Raw genomic sequence first — 27,145 nt, 5'->3', positions numbered from 1 at the left:
TAGGACTTGATTCCAGGACTTTGGGATCACTGCCTGAGACAAAAGCAGATGCTTAACTGAATGAGCCACCCAGGTGCCCATTAATTACTTTTACAATCAAGAATGAACTCCAAGTGTTGGAATAGAAACTGAGAGCAAGCAGTTGTACAAAGTTATAAAAAAATGTTCAACAAAAAAAAAGGCAATGCAAACATAACTTTGGTATCCGATGGGTGATGGGGGAAGCATATCTTTCATTTATATGAGAAAGAGAGAAACAGTTCTTAGACTCAAGGACAGTTAAAGACTGGAAAAATAACTGGATAAATCATGTTATTGACTCAGATGAGTTTACAATATTTTATATTCTAATTATACCTTTAACACTGTTACTAAAAGAGACAACTATTTTACTCATGCTTTACTTATGTTTCCATAGCACTGTCATTGACTCATTTGATAGCATCTTTAATTTCCCTGCGTAAGGGTCTTCCAGTGGGTACACGAATTCCCCCTTCAATGCAGAGAGATTTGAATGGATGCACCAGCAAGAAATGATGAAAACTGAAGAGGAGCTGCCAGTCGAAATGAACCCTGCCATCTTCTTAGGCTCCCCCTTCTAAAGAGTCCTTCTCAGGCTTCCCACATCTGACCAGCCGACCCCTCCCTGCATGCAGAACACACTGTCCTCATTGCAGTAGACACCCACATACTACGTCCTAATTATATGAGGTACTGGTGTGTTTCTCCCAGTACCCAGACCATGAGCAAGGATTAATATTTCATGAGGCAAACACAATGGCTAATTAAAAATAAAAACTTTTGGAGGCATTGTATTATTTGAAAGGTGAAACACATTTACCAGTCAATGATATGTTAGGAGTCTCCAAGGAAGAGTTAAAATGTTTTGTCGTCGTTTCTTCTCGGATGGGTAAACTTGTAAAAGGTGACACTGTAAGAAAAAGAAAATGTTATCAAGATGAAAGGACTACAAGCTAGTTTGTAACAGCTAAAATGCCATATAGTATACTATTCATGAAAAATAATGTTTTCAGGAAGCTCCGATGAACTAGATCTTATACATTCACAGATATTTAGAAATATACTGGGCTAATAAATGTGACCACATTTCCAACTTTTTCTATGTTCTTTTTTTTTTTTTAACTGAGAAAACCCTACTGATTTATATCAAATGGCTTAAAAAAAAAAAACATTGTCTTATCCTACCATTTGTAGTTTCTTTATAAAACATAAATGAAGACAGTGAAGAATTAAATAAGAATGTCAGAAAGAAGACAGACATGAGGAGACAGAAGGAAGATGAATGAACAAAGAGAGACAGAGAGACCATAATGAAGGACATAAAAAGAGGACAAAGAAGACAAAATGGATGCACAGTGAGTTTCTGCTGTTTGTTCTCCAGCTTCAGTTACAGACCATGCAACCCTCCATCAAACTGACTTTTGGTTCTCCTCTGTCACTTCTCTCATCTTTTGAAAACACTTATTTTTTTTTAAGATTTTATTTATTTATTCATGAGAGACACACAGAGAGAGAGAGAGGCAGAGACAGCATCAGAGGGAGAAGCAGGCTCCATGCAGGGAGTCCAATGCAGGACTTGATCCCAGGACCCCAGGATCATGCCTGAGCAGAAGGCAGACAACCTCTGAGCCACCCAGACGTCTCGAAAACCCTTACTGAAGAAAAAGGTAAAAAGGTTTCCACTTCTCTCATCTTACTCTCCTCAAAACTTCCTTTTTTGTTGTTGTTGTTGTACACTGGCTACTATAGAGCACACAGAACTTACCTCCCATAAAAACTACCCCAACTCTATCAAATAAGTCAGAAAAGAGGAAAAGGCTTCTGACTGTAGTCTTGGCTGCATTCTTATGAACTTTTCATTCAATTTATATTAAACCTGAGCCTTTTTTATTTCACTTTCTTAATACTCTGCTCAGAAACTTATTCCTAGTGCAAGATTAGATTTCCAGTTCTTTCTTATGTGTTTGAAAAGTATCATCAGTTAGTGATCACCTAAGCACAGCTTTTACAATACTGCCTAATAAAAAAATATACCTAGCTGAACCTCACTCTGCAATAAGCTGTATTCCAAAGGCTTGACCACTTCGAAGGCAACTCTGGAAGGTGGAGTTCACTTTCTCATAAAATAATTCTTTAATGAATTGATTATGTAAATCATACCACCCTCTGACAATGATTACATAGGAAATAATGCCCTGAGCTTCTCACTGGGCAATCAAGAATACAAAACATTTCTTCCACTGACATCTAATATTCATTCTTTCATATGCTTTGTGTCTCTCTGTCTCTCCATCTCTCTGTCTCTCTCTCTCTCTCACACACACACACATACACACATACACGTACACACAGCCAAAAAGGCACCTATCAATACTCTTTTTCTGATGGAAAAAAAAAAAAAACCAAAACCTGTTTTTCCATTCTTGGCCACAGCTCACTCAGAGGTTGTATTTAAGAGGAAATATCTCGTGCTCGCTTCGGCAGCACATATACTAAAATTGGAACGATACAGAGAAGATTAGCATGGCCCCTGCGCAAGGATGACACGCAAATTCGTGAAGCGTTCCATATTTTTAGTGTGGTACTGGCACAAAAACAGACACATAGATCAGTGGAACAGAATAGAGAATCCAGAAGTGGACCCTGAACTTTATGGGCAACTAATATTCGATAAAGGAGGAAAGACTATCCACTGGAAGAAAGACAGTCTCTTCAATAAATGGTGCTGGGAAAATTGGACATCCACATGCAGAAGAATGAAACTAGACCACTCTCTTTCACCATACACAAAGATAAACTCAAAATGGATGAAAGATCTAAATGTGAGACAAGATTCCATCAAAATCCTAGAGAAGAACACAGGCAACACCCTTTTTGAACTCGGCCATAGTAACTTCTTGCAAGATACATCCACGAAGGCAAAAGAAACAAAAGCAAAAATGAACTATTGGGACTTCATCAAGATAAGAAGCTTTTGCACAGCAAAGGATACAGTCAACAAAACTCAAAGACAACCTACAGAATGGGAGAAGATATTTGCAAATGACATATCAGATAAAGGGCTAGTTTCCAAGATCTATAAAGAACTTATTAAACTCAACACCAAAGAAACAAACAATCCAATCATGAAATGGGCAAAAGACATGAACAGAAATCTCACAGAGGAAGACATAGACATGGCCAACATGCATATGAGAAAATGCTCTGCATCACTTGCCATCAGGGAAATACAAATCAAAACTACAATGAGATACCACCTCACACCAGTGAGAATGGGGAAAATTAACAAGGCAGGAAACCACAAATGTTGGAGAGGATGCGGAGAAAAGGGAACCCTCTTACACTGTTGGTGGGAATGTGAACTGGTGCAGCCACTCTGGAAAACTGTGTGGAGGTTCCTCAAACAGTTAAAAATAGACCTGCCCTACGACCCAGCAATTGCACTGTTGGGGATTTACCCCAAAGATACAAATGCAATGAAACGCCGGGACACCTGCACCCCGATGTTTCTAGCAGCAATGGCCACGATAGCCAAACTGTGGAAGGAGCCTCGGTGTCCAACGAAAGATGAATGGATAAAGAAGATGTGGTTTATGTATACAATGGAATATTACTCAGCTATTAGAAATGACAAATACCCACCATTTGCTTCAACGTGGATGGAACTGGAGGGTATTATGCTGAGTGAAGTAAGTCAGTCGGAGAAGGACAAACATTATATGTTCTCATTCATTTGGGGAATATAAATAATAGTGAAAGGGAAAATAAGGGAAGGGGGAAGAAATGTGTGGGAAATATCAGAAAGGGAGACAGAACGTAAAGACTGCTAACTCTGGGAAACGAACTAGGGGTGGTAGAAGGGGAGGAGGGCGGGGGGTGGGAGTGAATGGGTGACGGGCACTGGGTGTTATTCTGTATGTTAGTAAATTGAACACCAATAAAAAAATAAAAATAAAAAAAAAAAAAAAAAGAGGAAATATCTCAGGAAGATGAAAGCAGATGCTATTGGCTTTTGAATAGGAAGCCAGGAGGGTGTGGATGGGAAGGAATGAGCTGTTCTATATCTTCCGCTCTGTGACACTTGCAAAACATAAACTTTGATATCTTTGCTCCTTGCTAGGGACTTCCCTTTTCTTGGCCTCGCCTACTGCCGAGCTGAATATAATTGTGACACTCCATCCCTAAAACAAGCCCATAATCATCTGAGATGGTCCAATATCATTTATTAGTAGTATTATTAATAGTATTCAGACTATCAACAGCAATAAGAAAGTGACATAACCTGAAATAAGTATTTTATTCTTTCTTCTTATTTCATTTAAATAAGTGACTATGTAGAGCACTGGTACATGCTTGATGCTGGTAAGGAGTATGAAGCTGCATAAACTTGGTCCCAACAGGGCCACATGGATCATAATTATATCAATTGAGGCCCACAATTTGTAATTGAGAATCATTAAAATCGCAGAGTCCATTCATAGTATTGACTATATAACTAACCCATGTATTTTCCAAGCTGGCAGTGAGCTGCAGAGCCTGATTTACATCTGGTGCTGGAAGAGAGGTGGAGATAATGCCATCTAAATGAGCTCGGAGGCTGAGGTTATTTTGCCATTTCTCAATATCAGGATTGGATAGAAGAGCCTACTTGTGCTAGCACAAGAGAAGAGGTGTCTAGACTTGGCTTGAGCAAATCTAAGCTTACAGAGCTGAAGGGATAGGAGGGAAAAGAAAAGACAAGCTTCAAGAATTGGGAAGTTTGGGTAGTTCCAGAATATAGTAGCTGTTATGATCACTTCCCACTACCAGTCCAGATATTAAAAATACAGACATCCATAAACCAGCCACCTCTATACCCTAACTTCATATCCCCTCTAAAGCATTCATCTTGATCAGGCTCCAGATTCCATTGAACAAGTCCCATTGCAAAAGAACATGTGTAACTCTTGTGATTTTTTTATTTTTTTTTATTTTTTTGCCTTGAAAAAAGTTCCTGTAAGAGGCAATGTACACAGAAGTCTTGAGTGGAAAAAGGGCCATTTACAGAAGGTGTTAGAATAGTAAAAGTGAGAAGTTCTTTGTTTAGCCAAGGTATTTTTTTAATCAAAAAACTGAAAATGGGGATCCCTGGGTGGCGCAGCGGTTTAGCGCCTGCCTTTGGCCCAGGGCGCGATCCTGGAGACCCGGGATCGAATCCCACATCGGGCTCCCGGTGCATGGAGCCTGCTTCTCCCTCTGCCTATGCCTCTGCCTCTCTCTCTCTCTCTCTCTGTGACTATTATAAATAAATAAAAATTTAAAAAAAAACTGAAAATGTAGACCTTTTTGCCTTCAATAGGAGGACAACTGGCAGGAGGCTGATGCAGCTGAGATTTGTGTTTAAAGGAAACTGGCAGGAGAATCAGGCAGATGTGGTTTGAATACTTCCCCGAAAGGAATAGGCTAAGTCACAAAAAGAAACACAAAATGGAGAGGCAGGAATTTGGTAGCTTAATCCAGATTCTGCCTCTGACTTGTTACCCGGGGTTTCATTTCATGGAGAAAAAAAGGAGGATCAAAAAAGTCTAATATTGAGTAGTGGTGCCAAGATCATAGCAAACATTCCTCAAGTTATCACGCTCACCCCTTTCTTAATCATTGCGGGAAACTTTCCACTAGGCATTCTTTTACAGTTTGTGGCAAAAATGCCACATAAAAGAGTAACATCTAATAGTTTTTCTAAAGATGAAAGATTTCTCTCCTTCTGTGGGGGCAATGGGTCAGGAGGGTGTTGCATCAAAGAGATGAATAACAACCTAATTTTCACCTATTATTAGTTCATGTGAGATAGCAAAATGGTCTCTACTTAAATATCTTTCACATATTACATTTTAAAACAGACATTGTTAGATGGGTTTATAATTTATCCTATTAATATTTTTAAAAGAAATAAACATGCTATAATTTATACATAAAATTTATTTATGTAGCATTTTCACATCTTAAATTCTGATGCTCCATTACAACTGAAATAAACAGAATTTAAAAAAGAGGATAGGTAACACTAAAACACTGCATTGGGTCTTGTGCTTTTCTCTAAATCAGAAAATAAGTTCAACCATACCTCTGGTTAATAATAAGCATTTTCTCTAAATCCTCCCAAATCTCTTTATTATATTTTACAATCTTGGAAGAGTCTGGACTTCATTTAGAGAAAGCTATAAGTAAAAGCTATTATTAGGATAAATATTCTCTTTTTTCTCTCCTCCATTAATGTATTGATTGTTATCAATGTTTATAATTAACATTATCTTTAATAAATCTTAATTTTAGCATTCTGATACACAGCATTATAAATGTACAGCACAATTACAAAAACACTATAACCTAAAAATGGATAATATATACTATTTACAAAAGAAAGGTCTGGAATTCAGAATATATTTCCTCATGGGAGCAATGCTATATATAACCATGAGATCCTATGCCAAATTGTTAAAGCCATGATATGGCTAAACTATAGCATTAAAATATTTACTTACCAATATATTTAATAAACAGTGCTTTTAGAGTTCTACTTCTGGAATCTAGAAATACAGTATTCCTATCCCGTCTGTAATGGCAGTAGCAGAAAGAAGGGGAGAATAAGGTTATATTGATTCCCAGACACTATAATCCACAGAGAATTTGTCACGAAAAGGTTTGGCAAGAAAATAAATTCCTGATGGGGACATTTATAAGTTATATTTTCTAAGTCAGGGACAGATTAAAACAAACAAACAAACTGGAAGCTCATATTTTTTCTACATAGAATGAGAACCATTGGGCAAAAAGGCCATATTTAGGAGCACCCGGGTGGCTCAGTTGGTTACCAACTCTTGATCTCAGCTCAGGTCATGATCTCAGGGTTATAAGATGGAGCCCCATTCTGGGCTCCACGATGGGCATGGAGTCCACTTAAAATCTCCCTCTGCCCTCTCCCTCTGCTCCTCCTCACTCCACTTGCACACAGGCATACACTCTGTCTCTTAAACAAAAAAAGCCATTTTTAGACTAACATCAAAGAAAAGAAAGAAAGAAAGAAGAAAGACAATTGTGGAACAATTAAAAAGCTTAAAAACAAGAACAATGTGCACTTTTACAAAGCCTTGTAAAACTTGGTCCTATTGAAATATAAACAAATTGATCTTTTCTTTTGAATAGAATTACTGCAATAAAATATATTTCTAAGGGCAGTATAAAAACTCTTGTTTCAAACCACTTCAAAATAGTCACTAAGTCTTTTCTCTGTTCAGTGGTTCTCAGCTGGGGCTGACTTTTGCCCCCCACAGGACATTTTGCAAAGTCCGGAGACATTTGGATGCCACACCTTGGAGGAGGTTACTACTTGTATGGAATAGGTTACAACAGTTTCCTAGAACTGCAGTAACAAAGTACCACAAATGTGGCTGCTTCAAACAACAGTTTATCCTCTTGTGGTTCTGGAGGCTGGAAGCCTGAAATCAAAGTGCAGGGCTTTGCCCCCTCTGAAGGCTCCCAGTAAGTATCTCTCCTTGCCTCTTCCTAGCTCTTGGTGGTTGCCAGCACAGCAGTCCTTTGCATTCTTTGGCATATAGCTGCAGCACTCCAGTCTTTCAGATGATTTAGGGGAAGAATTCTTTATTCTGTACTTGAAAGTCTTTTGTTTGAGATTTTTTGAAAAGAAGCAAAAAGCAATGGCTCCATCTTTACATGATCATCTTCCCTCTAGATGTGTCTGTCTCTACATCCAAATCTCCCTCTCGTTTCTTTCATGGAGATCACAGTCATTGGATTAAGGGTCTATCCTAATCTTGCATGACCTCTTTTTAACTTGATTCCATCCTCAACGACTGTACTGTCAAATAAGGTCACATTCAAGGGTACCAACAGTCAGGACCCAAACATAACATTTTGGAGACAGAACTCACCCACTGCATAGGAGAGGCCAGAGATTCTGCTAAGCATTCTTCAATGACAGCCCCTCATGACAGAGTTCTCCAGCCCCACATGTCAATAATGCCAGGGTTGAAAAACCCTGATTTCAAAGCAGGTATATCCTCAACTCTGATTCTTCAGTGTGATGATTTTCAATAATCTTCAAATGGCCCTGTGGCTCTAAGGTCGTGTTCTATATACTTCAAGTGTAGATATTTTATTTTTTTTATTTTTATTTTTTTAAAGATTTTATTTATTTATTCACGAGAGACAGAGAGACAGAGAGAGAGGCAGAGATACAGGCAGAGGGAGAAGCAGGCTCTATGCAGGGAGCCTGATGTGGGACTCGATCTCGGAACTCCAGGATCACACCCTGGGCCAAAGGCAGATGCTCAACTGCTGAGCCACCCAGGTGCCCCTAAGTGTAGATATTTTAAAGCAAGGACATTTCTTGCCACCCTATTTTGCCAGCCACACCCTCCTGCCAGGGACCTATTCTGAGGACCTTTTACAGAGAGGCACTAAGTGCTGCATGGAGTTTTGAAATGCAAACCAGAAAACCCGTTACGGCTGTTAGCTAGCTCCAGACTTTTGGCTACATCATGAAAGCACTTTGGGTTTCAAGATCAATCAAATGGGAGTTCTAAATTCCCTTTCAGGATCTCAGAAGTATGTCATTATAAGGCTATAAAAAAAAGATTCTATCTTGGGAGTAGAGATACATTACTAATAATATAATCACAACTTTAAAAATTGCAGGAAAATGTTATTTTCAATAAAAGAATAACACCATTTTCAAAGATCACATTATTTCTACACAGACAATATATTATTTGAGATATTTTATTATGTGTGAACAGTTACTATGTTTTATTAGGATTAGTGGGGTTACTTTTAATAAAATGTTGTGAAGGGTTTTTTTTTCTCTTCTTTTTAAGATTTTATTTTCAGTAACCTCTACATCCAACGTGGGGCTGGAATTCACAACCCTGAGATCAAGAGTCGCATGCTCCATTGATTGAGCCAGCCAGGTTTTTCTCTTCTACGTCACTGTGTGTGTCCCAAGTTGTTTATTTCTATGGTTCACATTATATTGTGAAATATGGGAGGCCAGTAATACAAAAGCAATTTCAAAAGAGTACAATCCAGGACAAACAGCTTCCACGCTTAATCTGTTTGAGGACAAATACTCCTTTGGAAAATGGTACTTAAATAAAATTTTTTTTTTGTACTTAAATAAAATTGATGACAGTTTCTCAACTCTCATTATGGCTTAATGTCTATGTTAATTAAAGTTTTCTCAGAAAGAGTTGAAATTATTTTTGCTTCTTTTCAAAAGATCTTAAACAAAAGAGTTTCAAGTACAGAATAAAGAATTTGTCCCCTGAACCACCTGAGAATAAGCTGCTGACCTGATGACTCATTCCCCTTCTAAAACATGAGTGTACATTCCCAGAAAGGACCTACCCCCACCCCCAAACACACACTTCGTCCCAACATCACCATTAAAGTTGGGAAATTAACATTTACAGATTACCATCTCATCCCACACCTCATCGAAGTTTCAAGAGAAGTCATTAAGATGTACTTTTCAGCCAAAGACTGCAGTTCAGAATCACATGTTACCCTCAGCTGCCATGTCCCCTCTGTTCTCCCTCACTCTGTTTCAGCTTTAGTAATTCTTGACTTTTAAGACCAGTATAGTTCCAGTATGGTCATGTTGTAATATAGTTAGATATGGAGTAGACCTTTGGCAAATATATTACAGAGGTAATATTGTGTTCTTCTCATTGCATCTTATCAGATGGCCCCTAATTTTTATTCTTCTCTTCATTAATGGTTTTTACTTTGATCATCTGTTTAAACTGGTATTTCCCAGACTTATCCAGAATGAAGTTGTTCTTTTTCCCTTTTCCTTAATACTACTTTATGAATTTTGTAGGAAATTACTTTAAAACTATGTAATATTTTGTGCCTCATCAAACTTCCATTTGATTCATTTAATTGCTTTATATCAGTATGTACTCATGAATACCTGTAATATTCAATGGCCATTATTCAGTGGATACTAATGGAGACAAGTCCATTAGTAGTATTATTTATGCTGATGTTCTGTTTGTCCCAGATCTGTCCAGCGGGAGCTCTTTGGCTCTTGTATACTTTTGACATGGCACATCATTCTTTGAGCACTTCACTGCTCTCTGGCACAAGAGGTTCAGGGCTTGTCTTATATTTTCTCCTCCCTATCATAAAATCAGCCATTTCTCCAAGAAATCCTAGTTACCATTAATAAAGAATGGTATACAGAATCAAGATCTGACTCATCATCACTATTGGGAAATCGTTGCTCCACCCCAGTGGATGTGTATGTATATCCATACACACACATATACACACACACGTGAAGGGTATAATATACATACATATATAAATATGGGACATATATATGCATTATACATATATTTACACATATACACATTTATAGCTATGCATCTGTTTAAATAGAAAGAGACACGAAAGATAATGACAGATCTGAAGTCATGAATTCATGCTGTCAATTGCAATCCAAACACCACAAGGTTCACGCTAGTTTTACCCCTTTCTTTATTTTCTTCTTCTCTAGAGAAAAACCTGGATCCTGTTATTGTTGTTGGCTTTACTTGTTTGCTCAGTCTCCCATTGCCAGTGCCACTCTTGGCCCCAAAGAAATGTCTTACTCATCCACTCTGGCTCCAAAATCCTCCACTGCTTGGTCTTCTGCATGCTTTACTTACATCCCCTGATAAGGATCAGACACCACAATGTTGGGCTGCCCCTGTGTAAAAGTGCCTGTCACTCTGCTCAGTTCTGAGGCCCAGATGTAGGCCATCCCTCTGCAAGAGGGCCCACCTCACTGTGCTCAGGCTCTAATACTCCACATGAGGCCACTCCCCTACCTGGAAGCCATCCTGACCTGGGACCCTCTGGCTTCCTTCACAAAGGAGGTTGCCTCCCTACATTCCCCAACCTAATGACTATAGGACCCATTCCCAGAAGGAAGAGAAGGAGATGGGGATAAGCAGTGGGAACAAAAGAACTAGAACAGGAAGAGCCAGTTGAAACTAATGCTTCATAAATTTTTTCATAATTTTAAATGTGATGATAAATTAGGGTCACAATTTCAGTGCATCAAATACAACTCCATTAAAGATAAGGTTATAATTAATCTCTTCCTTTAAACAGTTTAAATGACTCGAAACTGCTAAAACACTGCTGAAGTTTTCTACTTAGACATAGACTAACACAATGTCAGGAGCATGTAGGTGCTTGAATAATATTTATTCTCATAAATATTTATTGCTAGGCAATTGCTGTGTGTGTATGTAGGATGGGAAGTGTCTCTAGAAAGTGGTTGATCAAGAGAGTGTATAAGCAATGTCCTCCAGAAGCTAAAAATAATCTTTCCAAGTGACTCCCCTGCAAACACATTTTTCAAAAGATAAACATCAGCCATTCCCTCAATTTGTTCTATATCAGAGTAATAATAACGATGTTTAAATATTCCCACTTATCTAATATCTGCTTTTATAAAGTTATTTTACCTTTCTTAATTGAAACAGCTTAAAAGAATTAAGGGGAGTCCTTGTGCCTAACTTTATTCTAGAATTCCAAATATGGTAGCACGCCCTTCACCCAAATCAAGCATTTATATCCACACACTGTACTCTGTCAGTGGTTCCAAACTTTCATAGACATATCCAGTTATCTCAGAGAGAGAACTGAGTATTGTGTTTAAGAAAACAGGCATTGGAGGGAGTACCTAGCTGGCTCAGTGGATAGAGCAAGCAACCTTTGATCTCATGGTCATGAGTTCAAACCCCATGTTGGGCTCAGAGTTTACCTAAAAAAATTTTTTCTTTTATTCATTTATGATAGTCACAGAGAGAGAGAGAGAGAGAGAGGCAGAGAGAGAAGCAGGATCCATGCACCGGGAGCCCGACGTGGGATTCGATCCCGGATCTCCAGGATCGCGCCCTGGGCCAAAGGCAGGCGCCAAACCGCTGCGCCACCCAGGGATCCCTAAAAATTTTTTAAAAATAAAGAAAGCAGGTGCTGAAGTCAGACTAAACAAATAAATTTATAAATTCCAAGATCCTCATCCAAAAGTCAGAGACAGGGATCCCTGGGTGGCGCAGCGGTTTAGTGCCTGCCTTTGGCCCAGGGCGTGATCCTGGAGACCCAGGATCAAATCCCACGTCGGGCTCCCGGTGCATGGAGCCTGCTTCTCCCTCTGCCTATGTCTCTGCCTCTCTCTCTCTCTCTATGACTATCATAAAAAAAAAAAAAATTATACTCTTTAAAAAACAAAAGTCAGAGACAGTAAATGCTAACCCATAGGGTTGTATTCTGCACAGTGCAATGCCTGGCACATAGTTGTTAAATAACAAATACGATAAATTATAACCATTTTTTATTATTAAAATTTGGCCCAAAGTCTTAGGCTTATAGAACCTATTTCCAAGTAGTTCAAAGCACCTAGAAACAAAACAGCCATAAACTTCATAACAGTCTTCAGCAAAGAGGAAACTGATCTCACAGAGATCTGTACAGAGTCTATAAAAATGAGATAAGATTACCCCACAATTTTTAATTCTGCCTTAAAATGAGATGCTAACTTCATGCCTTTCATACAGCACATCATTCTACAATTTTAACTTAAGGGGAGCTAAAAGGCCAAGAGTGACCCTACACATACACAGACACTTGCTATACCTACATACATCATCCCATTTATTTGCAACTTTGTTCACTTATTCCACTTTCATTTGTTTCCTGCTTTTTTTTTCTCTTTAGAAGTCTGCTTTGAATGTCAATTTAAACGTGACTCGCTGCTACCAACAGTATAAATATTTGCCCAATAGGGCACTCTCTAGGCCATTATAATTTTAAAGCAGTGGTTTTCAACCTGCTTGGGATCACATGATTAAAAATCGCATGGGAGCTTTTAAAATACCTAATGTCCAGACTAAATCTCAGGCCAGCTGAATCAAAAATTTTGAGGGCAGTAACCAGCTACCAATTTTTTTAAAACTCCAGATAATCCTAAGAGAGCCAAGTGGAGAACGACAGTTCTAGAACTCAACCAGAATGCAGTGGTCCTCAGAGCTGCAAGAGTCTTAAGTGAAAAAGGAGTGAATTTAGGAATAGCTCCAGGGGTAAAAAGTCCTTGACTAGTCTTTGTAAGTAGTATGAACGAAAAAGAGGGGACACGGCTAGGATGTGGAGCAGGGAAATTTAGTAACTGAAGCAACCCAAAATATTTTGTTCAAGTTGTTAATGGGGCCTTTTAAAGGACATTATGAAAATCAAGTAATCTTATCCTTTGATTATATTTCCATTTCATGTCACAAAAACTCTACATGCTACAAGCTCATAAAAGTGAATTCCTACGAAAGTTTGAAAATCTTGTCTAGAATAATGTCTTAATTTTAATTGCTGATAGGCACTATTTGTCGACTTGATTGGCAGGCAACTGCCCTAATTGGCTGCTAACACGTTGAACATTTTTACACAAAAACCTGTGCTAGGGCAGCCCGGGGTGGCTCAGCGGTTTAGCCCCAGCGCGTGAGCCTGGAGACCCGGGATCGAGTCCCACATCGGGCTCCCTGCGTGGCGCCTGCTTCTCCCTCTGCTTGTGTCTCTGCCTGTGTGTGTGTGTGTGTGTGTGTGTGTGTGTGTGTGTGTGTGTGTGTGTGTCTCATAAATAAATAAATAAAATCTTAAAAAAAAAAAACCTGCATTAGAAAGTAGGTTGGCTGAAATACTGTCTGCACAAAAAGTAATTCTAAACAAGCGAAGCTAAAGCGGCAAATTCGGTGTTGGTTTTGGCAACACTCCGCACGAAGATCCCTCTTTGAAAGTGCCTTAAACAATTAAAACAATAACCACAAACACGTCACTTTCAAAGCCCGTGGGGTAAGAGAGGCCGCACGGGGCCCGCTCTCCGGAGCTGCCGGCTCGGGCTGGCCGCCGGGCCGGGCTGTAGGCTGCGGTTGTGTCGTTATTTCCACTCAGGTCTCGAAAACATCCTCGAAGCCAACCCGCCTGCCGGACGGGGACCGGGGGTTGGGGGCGATCTTTAAGTCCACTGCGGGTTCAAGAGAGCGGAGCTGGTGCGGGGGAGCGTGGCTTTCAGATATCCTGCCCCTTGGGCGGAACGCGGCCCCACCTTGCTCCCGCCCGCATCCTCGCCGGGGCGCCCAGACGCTGCGCTCCCAGCCCCGCGCCCTGCTCGCGGGGCGCGCCGGGTTGCAGGGTCCAGCGCCGGAGCCCGGGAGCCCCGGAGCCCCGCCCGCGCCCCTGCCCGCGCCCCGCCCCGCCCCGCCCCGGGGCCTTCGCACCTGAGGTCTCGCCGTCCGCCCGGCCCGCGCGCCCCGCGGCGAGGAGCCCCAGCAGGAGCAGCGGCAGCGCCCGCAGGCCGGGCAGGGCGCGCATGGCGCTGTCGGGTCCCCGCGGTCCTCGCGCCCCGCCGTCGGTGGCCCGAGCCTCTGCGCACAGTCGCCGGTGGCCCCGCGGCGCCCGCTGCCAGCGCCGGGGGCGGGACGCGCGGCCGCGGGCGGGTGGGAGGGGCCCGGCCGCCTGCCCTCCCCGCCCCGAGAGACGCGGACCCGGGGCCGCGCCGGGCTCGCACCCACGGGCGCGCGCGTCTGTGCCGGGCCCCGCCGCGCCCCTCCTGCTCCGCGCCGCGCTCCGGGCCCGCGGCCGTGCGCTCCCGCCCGCCCAGCCGAGGCCGGGACAGCCCCTCCCCGCGCCGGCTCCGAACGCCCCCGGGCACGCGTGTCCCAGGCTCGCCCGCAGCTCGCCGCGCGCAGGGCTCCCTGCCGTGCTTTGAGGGGCCCGCGGGCAGGAGGGGACCCCCTCCCCCTCCCCCTCCCCCTGTCCCCCCCAGGCCCCGGCCCTTGCCTGGGGCTCTAAGGAGACGCGGGCGGCGCCGCGGGAAGGTGCCCTCGGGCCGCACACGCCTGCCCTCCAGCCTCTGAAGGGTCACCGGCTCTTTCTAGATTGAGGTCTCCGAATCCCAAGGGCCCACAGTATCTGTTTTTCTTTTCCTTTTGTTTGCTTAGCCCTACAGCGGTTAAGGAGCCACCTAGAGGTCAAGAAACACAAAGGACCCAAAGGAGACCCTGCGGGAGCGGCACGAGCCTGCCGACCTCCTTCCAACTCCGAGGCTGCCGAAGACAATGCTGGCTCCGGGCCGCAGGGCCCTGCCTTGGAGCTTGCGGGGCTCCCGACCGCAGAGAACACAGAAATCTTTATGTTCTAACGTAAAAGAGCAGTAAGATCTGATGTTTCTCCACGGTGTGATAACACATTGATTTTTTTTTAAAAGCATTTCTAAGTTTCGTTCCCTTTTCCTTTGTTTTTTTAAGGTGCCAGGTTTGATATTCACAAATTCATTATACATCACTGCCAGAAAGAAAAAAAAAAATTGAAAGAAAATGTCAGGCACAGATTTTGAAAGCTGACATGCTAAGCAAGAGCTATCTATGCTCACTTCCCTGAGGAAAGGTTAATTTTTAATTGGTCGTTATTACTAAAATATGCCTGTTTCTGGTTTAATGTTACACAGGCAAAATTTCAGAGGAGTGTGGATTATTTAAATCGGTGTGAAGAGAATATGAGTAATACAATTCAGTGAGCATATTAATATCTGATTAATATTAAATATCTGCCAACTGTCAGGCACTGGGTTCAAAACATACACACACTAATGGAGAGTTTATCTATGAACTACAAACCTCAGGAAAGCCTCTTCTTAGTATAAAATTATGGTTATGATGATTAACCCTTTCTGAACAAAACTTTGTAATATTAATTTTACATCATGACTCTTCGGACTTCGATCAGACTTGTAAACCCAAATTGCCTGATCCACGGTTGCTAAATCACACCCCTATCTTGCTGCACTGCATCCTATCTCAGGATTAACTATAATCATTTGTCCATACCTCTGGAGTTTTAACAGTGAGCACTTCTCACTGTTCAAACAAGCTGAAGACTGACCTTCCCCAGTTGGTCCTATAATCTCAAATTCACTATACTTCAAATGAGCTGACATCATTTAAAGAAAAATCGTCTTCTCCATTGACTCAATGTGTTCACGAGTAGCGAAAAGTGACTTGCCCAAGCTGAGGCTAATTCCCATGGTCAGTTGCATTGTTAGAGCAAAATAAATTGAGAAAGAAATTTAATTCTTGGTTTGCTAAGCATTTGGAATATCTTTTCCCCATTGCTGTTTTATTTTTAGATATTTAATATTTTTGGCCTTATCCCAACTTCATTTTTTCAAGTGTTCTATATTCTTTAAAACCAGCTTATATTTTACACCTTACTTGTATGGCTCTTCCTAACCTTTCTGGTTCAAACTGACCCTTAGTTGCACAATGAATTAAATATGGCCACAGATATTTTGACACTGTCCTCATCAGGAGATGTGTTGAGGGGGAAAGAAGGTCCTATGGTTTCTCTGTTCAAGCTGGGTGGTCTCTGTGACTTCTCTGATCTATTGAATTTTGCAAAAGTAACATTTTGTGAATTTCCGGATCCAAACCACAAGAGAATTCACTTCCTTCCTCCTTGTTCTTACAAGACAGCTGCCAGGAAAGAAGTATGACTACCTTGAGATCAACATGCTGTGAGAAGCTCAAACCACATATAAAGGGACAGGAACAGTGAGATGCTATGTGGGGTGGCCAAAAAGCAGGAAGGGGCTAGATTTGTGAGTCTCTTCTCAGAGCCTCAAACGAGGTCAGCCCCCAGCTCAGAAACACGCAATGGTCCCAGCTGATACTCACCAGAGGAGAATTGCCCAGCTGAATCCTGCCTGAACCCCTGGCCCACACATTTGGGTTTAAGCCACTAAATTTTCAGGTAACTCGTGTCACCCAAATAAATTATCCAAACATTCTCCTCTGAACTCATATTGTCCCTAGGATTAATTTGACAATTAATAATTGATAGCTTAGTGACTTGATCTTCATTGTTGGCTTCAAGTTACACTGAAATATTTTATTAGTATTCAGCTCATTATGTGATTGTATCTTCTTTCCCAACTCCATTATAACTCTTATCAGTACCTCAAAATAGTTCCATAAGTCTTTGGACCTCCTATAGTATCTTAAAAAAAAAAAAAAAAGTATTTCTAGCATGCTCTGTTTTTTTACCCTTTAGAGAATCAGTTAGGAATTACATTTTTTCTTTTTTTTCCCTAAAATTTGCATATGTAGAATAATGATACAAAGGATTTTTTTTTTCTTTTAGGATATATGCTGTTGCTGAGTGAAAAGTGTGTGACAGTGTCCTAGAAAGCTGTGAAGATGATAATGGGGATATAGGTTACCTCTTAGGGAAGGCAATATATAATTTTAAAAAATTATTATTGAAGAAAACATTATATCAAACAGCAAAATATGAGAGGGCCTGTTTCCCTATATCAACGTCAACAAATCAAAATTTCTGTCTTTGTCAATCTCATAGTTGACAAAAAGCACGCATTTACAGTTTAATTTATATTTGTTTTATTGTAAGTTGGGGTGAGCATTTTTTACATATGGAAAATGTCATGTACAGATGCTGCAAACAACAAAATCCAGTCTGGCTTGTTTAAGCAGAAAAATAAGCACTTCAAGGTTATTAGGTACTACTTGAGATGGTTGAAAAAACAGACCCAAGCATAAACTTTCAAGAGCACCAGAATTCATATAGTGAACTCACTAAATATAGATACCACTGAGGCCTCCCCTATCAAACATGAGACACCCAGGGGCTCAATGCCCTGCATCCACCACTGCTTCCATCCCTGAGGTCACCTATGTGTCAGCAACTGGCCCTTGCAATCCCTGCTGCCAACTTCACCACCCAAAAGAGAGTGCTACTCTGCTGCTCTGCTCCTCTGTCCTCTCCACATCAGTCTCCCTCACCTGGGGAATGTCCAAGGCTAGAGCACACAGCTGACTGCTAGCATCAAAAGAGGCTGAGTGTTTGAGTTCTGATCTCCATGGGAGAAGGCAGGATTCATAATGTGAAAATCTTCCCAAATATAGAAAGTTTTTCAAAATATGACAAGAAGCCTTGAATATCCACTCCCGTCCTCCCCACTCCGACAGACAACCTTTCTTTATACTTATTATTTGAAACAAAAGCAGATGCTCCCCAGTTTAATAATACTCTGTACTCCTTTCAAATGTAGATACCCCATTCAACCCAGAAAGAGGCCTGGCTCATTAGAAGGGGAAGTTGGATCCCTGGCTTGTACAGATGCACATTCTAAGGCTCTGGGACAGGAACTAGTAGTATGTTCATTTAACATATGTTTTTGCAAAATTTGCTAAAGTAAACATTTTAACTGGAATTATTTAATATGACCATTTATTTCTACTCCAACTGCTCTTGCATCTCACTTTCCCACATGTCAGATGGCATGCTGTGAATGTTTTTGAGATCCTGTTAAGAGGAAGTTGAGTTAAGGATACATTTCACAGGGATTTATTATAATATAGTTTTGTGTTTAGCAGTCCCTTTGGCATAGAGACAAGTTATTGCTAGCCACCCAGTTAGAAATGGCTTAAAAGTATACAGACTTTTTGCTGTGTGACTCAACTAGCACTGTGACTGAATCAACTCTCTGGGCATCCCAACATAAAGGTGAAGAATCAAAGACCAGATCCTGATACTCTATTGTCAGTTGGCACGAGAAGTAGATTGATGGGAAAAGAAAAGGATTCCATTGCCAGAACAAAGGTATAATGGACTGAATTGTATCCAGCCCCTGCCCCATACCAAATTCTTATGTTGAAGCTCTATCCTTCAGTAGCTTAGATTATGACTGTATTTGGAGATAAGCCTTTAAAGAGATGATTAAGGTTAAATGAGGTCATATGGGTAGGCCCAGAATCTAATATGACTAATCCTTATAATAAGAAGAAAAGGGGCACCTGGATGTCTCAGTTGGCTAAGAGTTCAACTCTTGATCTCAGCCTGGTCTTAATCTCAGGGTCATGAGTTCAAGCTCCGTGTTGGGCTCCACTCTGGGCATAGAGACTACATTAAAAAAAAAAAAAAAAAAAGAGGAAGAGACACCAAAGGAAGAGTGCACACACACATCTACACATGCATACACACACGCACACACAGAAAAGGTCATGTGAGGACACAAAGAGAGGGCAGCCATCTGAAGGCCAAGGAGAGAGGTCAGGAGAATCCAAACTTGCTTCCATCATTTGTCACTATTTAGTTTTTGGTAATAATTTTTCCCAGTATGCCTTTTGTCTTGGAACATTATCACTAAAAATTATCTGTTATATGGTCAAATGAACCAGTCCTTTCAAAAAATGACTTTTGTTTTTGTCTACCTAGAGAAGCCTTCATTGCTTCAAGAAAAAAATAAAGGCATCTTATATATTTTTTTGCTTTCTCTTTTTTACGTTTGAAATTTATGTTAATATAAATTAACATTAACATGTTATGTTACTCTCTAGAAATGTAAAATTATTATGTAAATTAGTGGTAATAATTATGAATTATCTTCCTGTCATTTTCAGCCGTCTTTTATTTTAGAATTTTATATCATTTCTGATTTTTGAAATAAGCTAACCAGTCATTTAAATTGTTTATTATTTGCTTAATATTCCTGTTTCTCATATTTCAAGCTACCTCAAAGAAGTGACAATGTTTAGTTAGGATTATAGGGAGGAGTGGCTAACCAAACACATGAATAAGAAGGAAAATTAAATAATCTGAATATGCCAAATAAGCTGAATATATGCCTAATGGGAGTAAAGAATTTATTTATTTTTAAATTTTTATTTATTTATGATAGTCACACAGAGAGAGAGAGAGGCAGAGACATAGGCAGAGGGAGAAGCAGGCTCCATGCACCAGGAGCCTGACATGGGATTCGATCCCGGGTCTCCAGGATTGCTCCCTGGGCCAAAGGCAGGCGCCAAACCGCTGCGCCACCCAGGGATCCCACTTTATTTATTTTTTAAAGATTTTATTTATTTATTCATGAGAGACACAAAGAGGGAGGCAGAGACATAGGCAAAGGGAGAAGTAGGCTCCCTGAGGGGAACCTGACACAGGACTCAATCCCAGGACCCTGGGATCATGACCTAAGCCAAAGGTAGATGCTCAATCACTGAGCCACCCAGGGATCCGTGGAAGTAAAGATTTCATACTAGACTGAATCTTAAGAGATCCAGCTCATGTTCACATTTTAGAGATGAAGCAATTTGAGGAAGGCCAAATCAAGATGTCAAAGCCCTGATCCCTAAAATTTTATCTCAACATTTACAATGTTGGGGGTGAGATGGTGAGGGAGAACATTTTTCACTATAAATGATTTAAAAGTTTCCATTTCTATCTGAATATTTGACTTTATGCACAGACTTTTATCTCAGAATAGAACCAATATATTATTTCCTGTGACATTGTAATTTTTTCTTTAAATTTTTAAAAAATAAGAATTAAAAGTTAGATAAAAGTAATTCATCTCTACGACCAGATATTTGACCATTTGTAGTGATGTCATTTTTTTTTTCCATTAAACTGTTGCAGAGAAAGCATATTCTATTTTAGAATTAACAACATGTTAGATGGTCTCTAAATGTCTTTCTGAAGATGAACAAAATCAATAAGCAGTAACTCTGGGTTTAGGTTCTGATACAAAGCAGCTTTATATTTATTCTGGAAAATTAATGGTTGTTAAGGAGAGTGTTTAGCTAATAAACATAGGTTTGTTTTGTTAAAGAACTTCTGACCAAAAGGGAAGGGCAGAAGGTGTATGTAGCTCTTTTCAATGTAGAAAAGTAGGAAAAATGGAGATAGTACATGAAAAAGAAAAACCTGAAAGAAAGAAAGAAAGAAAGAAAGAAAGAAAGAAAGAAAGAAAGAAAGAAAGAAAGAAAGAAAAACTTCTGTGTGTGGGTGGGACAGCCTTGCTGATTCACATGGATTAAAAGGGTATTTGAAGGCAGTGGTTTTGAGCCAAAGCACTACCACTTAATCTTTTTGTGAATTTAGAAATAATCACCACTCCAAAGTTCAGTTTCCTTTCTTACAAAACAGGGAAATAGTACATATCTGCCAATGTTGTAAAGATAAAAATAAATATTTTGGCAGTATTGCAAACCACAAAATATATGGATGTTTGTTGTAGTGATTTTTGTTGTTATTGCTACTATTATTATAAATTACACAATAGTGATATTTTTTTCTTGAGGTAGTTTTGTGCAAAATGCATCCAATTTGGAGCTGTGCCTTATTGTGCACTGGAGCTCGGAATGAATGCTACCAAGTCATTCAAATGGATTGAGGAACAAATTTTATTGGCAAAAGTCATAATGGATGTGATCACCGGAAAGAAAGGCACAATTTGGCCAATACTTCCCCTTATATACCGCAATACCATAGAGAGGCATGCTAGTGCCAGACTATTATCCTGGACACACAATGTAGGTTTAGCATTCAGGAGAAAGACCCTGCCCCACTCTTCATAAAGAGCCTTTTTGGTGGATTTTGTGGTCAACATATACAGGACTGGTAGAGGAAAATCAGCTGCCCACATGCTCTGAACTTGGTGCCCATGCAAAGCTAGATTTAGGCAAGCTACTTTTTGAGGGAGAGGAAGGAAGGGTAAAAAGCAGTGTTACAATAAAGGGAATTGTGTGAAGTTTAATTTAGAAAGAGATCCCCACCTGAATTATATGCTGTTGGAAAAGGCCCCTCTCTCACCCTCAAAAGAAACTAAAGAGAATACAACTAAGGGTCTTTAGTCTTGGATCTGCAGACTTGAGGGTGTGGGCACTCAGAACTGGACACTTAATTTGTGGGGCCCAGAGCAAAACTAAAATGCAGGCCCATTGTTCAAAAATTACTAATTTTTGGATGACTACTGGAGAGAATTAAACGATGTGTACAGCCCTCATTAAGACTCAGTGTGCCTTTACAAGTTGGTTCTGCCTCTATAGCTGGCTGCATAGGTCCTTTACTAAAAATAAGAAGATCAGTGCTCCCACACACTGAATGCTGGATGCTAAGAACCTTCTTTTTTCCTTTTCTTTCTATTTTTTTTAATTTGACTATAATTGACACACAATATTACATTAGTTTCAGGTGTACAACACAGTGATTTCACAACTCTCTACAGTAAGCCGTGCTCATAAGTGTAGCTCCCATCTGTCACCATATAAAGCTGTTATAATTCCATTGACTATATTCCTTATGCTATAACTTTTATTCCCATGACTTATTAAATCCATAATTGGAAGTCTTTATCTTTTTACTAATTGGCTGTTACCTTTACTTTCCAGATAGGAGATTGAAAGAATATTTTCAGGTGTATATGACCAACCCAAGGGCCCCCAAAAGCATTTAAGATGATCTTCAAGTGAGGTTCAAAGTCAGAAAAGTCCCACATATTTCCTCAGAATGATTAAAATAAGCTTTTAATCCCTACAATCTTGAACAAGAATAACAAAAGATTACCAAACACCCAAGAAAAAGATTTAATATGGAAAGAGAAACCAAAACAGAAGAAACATGACTTACCAGTGAAAAGTATACAGAGACAGGAAATCTCAACAGAAAATTATCATAAAAATTTTCCAGATTAAAAGATGATATTACATCTATGAAAAAAAGAACAAGCTATTATGAGAAAGAACATTTAAGGGGAAAAAGATCATATCTTAAAACATGATAAAATAAATGAAAAAAGTTTGGGAAAATAAAGTTGAGGAAAATCTCACAGAAAGTAAAGCAGAAGGACAAAGAGATGGCTATAAGAAGAGAAAAAAAAATAATATTACATAGTTAGTCCAGGAGGCCCAGCATCCAAATAATAGCTAGAACAGAGAAAATGGAGGAAATCAACAATTAAATAGTTGAAAAATTAACCAAAACTGAAGAAATGCAAGCTGAAAGTTTCCAGCAAATTCCCAGTTGAATGAAAATAGACTCATCAAAGCACATCACTGTGAAATTTCAGAATACTGGATAAGGAGAAAAATGTATAGAAGGGGATATGGAACTGCTCAAAAAATAGAATGGGTTTGATATTCTTAATAGAAGAGAAACATCTCCAAAATTACGAAGGGAAATGTTTCCAACCTAGTGTTGGAAGTGTTGTAGGCCCTGCTGAAATGTCAACTAAATATGAGGATGGAATAAAAACATGTTAAAGTATGAGCTATCTCAAAAAAAATTATCTCCCTTTCATACTTTTGCTCAGCAAGCTACTGAAAAAAGTCCTCAAAATAAAGAGAGTAAATTAAATTGAAAAGGGAAATATGGGAAAAGGAAGGAAGATCCTAGGATGAGAAAAAATTACAAAAAATATATGATACTCATCAAAAAAATCTGTAAAAAGCAATAGAAGTGTAATTTATTTTCTTACTTTATTTAGAAATCCTATAGTATTCTGCTGTTAAATATAATTTTTGTTGGTTTCTCTTTCCATAAGAAATCTTTTCCCTGGGTATTAGAGGTCTTTGTTGTTTATTCTTGTTCAAGCTGTGGGGATTAAAAGTTTATTTTACTTGCTCTGAGCACACATATGGGATTTTTCTAACTTTGAACTTCACTTGAGGAGTATTTTTTTTTAAGATCTTATTTTTAAGTAATTTTTATGCCCAACATGGGGCTCCTATTTACAACCCCAAGATTAAGAGTCACATTCTCCACCAACCAAGTCAGCCAGGCACCCCCACTTGAAGATTATCTTAAATGTTTTTGGGGACCTTGGGGCTGGTCATATACACTGGAAAATACAATTTTTGATAGATACTCATAATTATACAAAGGAAGTTTACTTTATTCCTAGCTTACTAAAAGCTTTTGTACTTTACAGATACTTTTTAATCAATCTCTCATGATCAGTTGCTTTTTTAAAAATTTTATTTATTTATTTGAGAGAGCACGAGTAGGGGGAGGGGCAGAGGGAGAGAGAGAAACAGACTCCCCATTGAGCAGGGAGCCCAACTTGAGGCTCAATCCCAGGGCCCTGGGATCATGACCTAAACTGAAGGCAGATGCTTAACTGACTGAGCCACCCAGGCAACCCTGATCAATTACTTTTAAAAGTGGAATTTAGGGACACTTGGGTGGCTCAGTGGTTGAGCATCTGCCTTTGGCTCAGGGCATGATCCTGGGTTCCTGGGATCAAGTCCCACGTTGGGATCCCCCTGCAAGAAGCCTGCTTCTCCCTCTGCCTATGTCTCTGCCTTTCTCTGTGTCTCTCATGAATGAATGAATGAATGAATGAATGAATGAATGAATAAATAAATAAATAAATAAATAAATAAAGTAAAAGAAAAGAAAACTTGTGGGCTTTTTTTTAAGTGGAATTTAAATAGAAATTGCTTCTATTTATATATTAAATTTATAGATTGATTTGGGGAGGATTGACATCTTTGCAATACTGAGTCCCCTCCATTTTGTTACCCTCATTTTATTGAGTCCTGAGAAGTTATATACTCATAAAGGGATGCCTGGATGTCTCAGTTGGTTAAACGTCAAGTCTTGATTTCAGCCAGGTCAAGATCTCAGGGTCATGGAATGGAGCCCCACATCCAGCAGCATGCTCAGTGGGGAGCCTGTTGGAGGATTCACTCACTCTCCCACTGCCCCTCGCCCCATTCACAGGCATGTGAACATGTGCACACTCTTCCTCTGTCTCTAAAATGAATAAAGAAATCTTTAAAATAAATAAATATATTCATGAGTATATAATTCAAGCATTGTTTTGTTTCTGTTTTTGTCTTTGTTAAAGGTATTTTAAAATCAATGTTTGTATTTTGTTATTTCTATAAATTAAAAAAAATGGGACACCCCCCCCCCAACTCTCCATAACTCAGAAAGAATCTTCCCCATCCTTGTGTTCTCATTCTGTCCTCTGGGCTTCCCAGTAAACACACAGCCCCAACACCACCCCTGACACCTTCAGCCACTCTCTGCATGCCAGAGCATCCCCCCCACACACACCCTCTACTGTCCCCAGCGCTACCTCTTGCCTCCTCCATCCTGACGCTGCTGCTGAGCAACCTGTGGCTGGTGGGGGTGGCCCTCGTCTTACCCTGGCCCCAGAGCTGCTGCTGGACCCTTGGCAGGCTCACTGGCTGCTGGCCCAGGCCCTGGGGTACACGGCCAGACCTGGCCTGCTCCTGAGCCTGCTGTTCCTGCCCCCACTAGGCTGGTGGCAGCAGTGCTACCTGGGCACACTGAGGCTCCTGCATGCCCCTGCCCTGCTCCCCCTGGCTGCTGGGCTAATAGGTGTGCTGCTGGCAGGCCTCAAGGTATCCAGTGCAGCTGGTGGCTATGGCTACATGCCTGTCCACCAGGCCATGCTGGCAGGGCAACGTTACCACCTACACATTCCAAGGGGGTACTGCCACTGTGGCTGCTGCCATAGCTGCTGCTTGACTTGACACCACCGCTCAGCTCCAAGCCATCCTTCCTGCAGCTACTCTGAAGCCTCTTGTTGGCCTGGCCTCTGCAGCCAGGGCCTTCCAGTGGTTGGAGCTCCCTGAGCTGAGGCTGCAAGCACTGCAGGAGGGCATCTTGTGCAGGGCCCTGGCAGGATGCTGGCCACACAGACTCTGTCCTACCTCTGGTGATCTGGCCCGAGCTACCTGTCACCCATCCTGTTGGGTGCAGCCTCTTGCCTCTGGACCTCCTTACATGGCCTCTGGTACCAGAGCGAAGGCTCAACCTGTTCCTGCCAGGCCTAGGGCCCATGTAACAGACCTGGGAGGGCTCCTCAGAGGGAGCCTGGCCTCTGCTGGGCCCAGCTTCTCTGAAGGGACTCTACTGTGGGCAGCCCTAGATGAGTAGATGCCGCAGGAAGGGATCCAGGCCTCACTCGTGAGGGGCCAGCACAGAGCACAGAGTCCTGAGAGCCACGAGGGCTGCCTAAGCCCACTGGCTCCTCCCAGTGGCTGCAGCAGCCGGAGCACATGGGTTTCCCTACAGAGCAGGCAATGGCATTGGCAGCCACAGGCCCCATGGAGGGTGCTGTGTCACTGCTGGCTGAAGCAGTGGGGCACGGGGACCCTGGTGCCTCAGGGGAGGGGCACCCCACCCCACCGGCCCCCAAGGCCTTCCTCCTCACCAAGCAGGCCCACAGGGGACAGGAGGCTTGGCCGGTGGCGGGTGGTCCATCTGAGCCCCAGCTCTGACTGCTAAAAGTCACAGTGTGGTACAGCAGAGCCCTCTCCTCCACACACCAGACCCTCATACTGTTTAGAATAAAAACCAGTTTGCTTTAAAAAAGAAAGAAGAAAAAGAAGAAAGAAGAAAGAAAGAAAAAAAGAAAGAAAGAAAGAAAGAAAGAAAGAAAGAAAGAAAGAAAGAAAGGAAGAAAGAGAAAGAAAGAAGAAAGAAAAAGAAAGAAAGAAAGAAAGAAAGAAAGAAAGAAAGAAAGAAAGAAAGAAAGAAAGAAAGAAAGAAAGAAAGAAAAAGAAAGAAAATAAATAAATCACATATATATTATCATAAAATTGGTCACTTTACTAAAATATTTTTTTCTTTTAATAGTTTTTTTTAATTGACTTTCCAGGATTTTCTATGTAGAAAATCACACAAATTGCAACTACTTATGATTTTTTTTCCCTTTCCAATATTATTTCTTTCATTTAAGTTCTTGTTTTATCACATTTGGCCCACATTTGTATGTAATAATCATGGTACTTAATTTCAAACAACAGGATAAACCAGACTCTGGTTAATTTTGGCAAAACAAAACTAAACAAAAAATAGTTCAAGGAAAACTAAAGAACCATTTTTGGAAAAAAAAAAGTGTGATATTAGTAGAGGAAAAAGCAAATAGTTTAATGAAGAAGAATAGAGAAACAAAAGGAGACACACTTGTACATGAGAATATATATGATATTTCAGATTAGTGAAGGAGAGAAAGATAATCTAACAAATTAGAGGCTAATGTGTTATCCATTTTGATAGGTATATTTAGGTCCTTATCACACACATCATATTAAATGACAAATTCCAAATTGATTAGAATTCTAAAGATAAAACTATAAATTGTGTAAAAGCTATAGAAGAATTTACAAATTGTTTTAGGGATAGAAAAGGACTTTAGAAATACAGAAAACAACTGACATTTTTTACTATATAAAATTTTAAAGAAATTTTATAC

At 40.5% G+C, this 27,145-nt stretch overlaps 1 protein-coding gene, 1 non-coding gene and 1 pseudogene across 3 annotated transcripts in view; 2 read left to right on the top strand and 1 right to left on the bottom strand.

The window, feature by feature from the left end:
* Window positions 1-14,458, bottom strand: part of EMB (embigin) — a 49,780-nt gene extending 35,322 nt beyond the window's left edge. For both annotated transcript variants that reach the window (XM_038535144.1, XM_038535145.1), the window contains exons 1-2: window positions 14,337-14,458; window positions 842-931 (exon numbers count right to left, since the gene is read on the bottom strand). In XM_038535144.1, the coding sequence (XP_038391072.1) occupies window positions 842-931; window positions 14,337-14,430 (184 nt within the window). In that variant the 5' untranslated portion in view covers window positions 14,431-14,458. The remainder of the gene's footprint in view (window positions 1-841; window positions 932-14,336) is intronic.
* Window positions 2,490-2,596, top strand: LOC119874893. Its single transcript, XR_005358714.1, has one exon. It is a non-coding gene; the product is annotated as a U6 spliceosomal RNA (small nuclear RNA).
* A 10,490-nt stretch (window positions 14,459-24,948) lies between the features above and the next one.
* On the top strand, window positions 24,949-26,175 carry LOC100686998 (annotated as a pseudogene).
* The last annotated feature ends 970 nt before the right edge of the window (window positions 26,176-27,145 follow it).

This window comes from Canis lupus, chromosome 4, assembly GCF_011100685.1.
Source record: "Canis lupus familiaris isolate Mischka breed German Shepherd chromosome 4, alternate assembly UU_Cfam_GSD_1.0, whole genome shotgun sequence".
Lineage (NCBI taxonomy): Eukaryota > Metazoa > Chordata > Mammalia > Carnivora > Canidae > Canis > Canis lupus.
The sequence above is the reverse complement of the archived record's forward strand: the minus strand, read 5'-3'. Positions and strand labels throughout refer to the sequence as shown.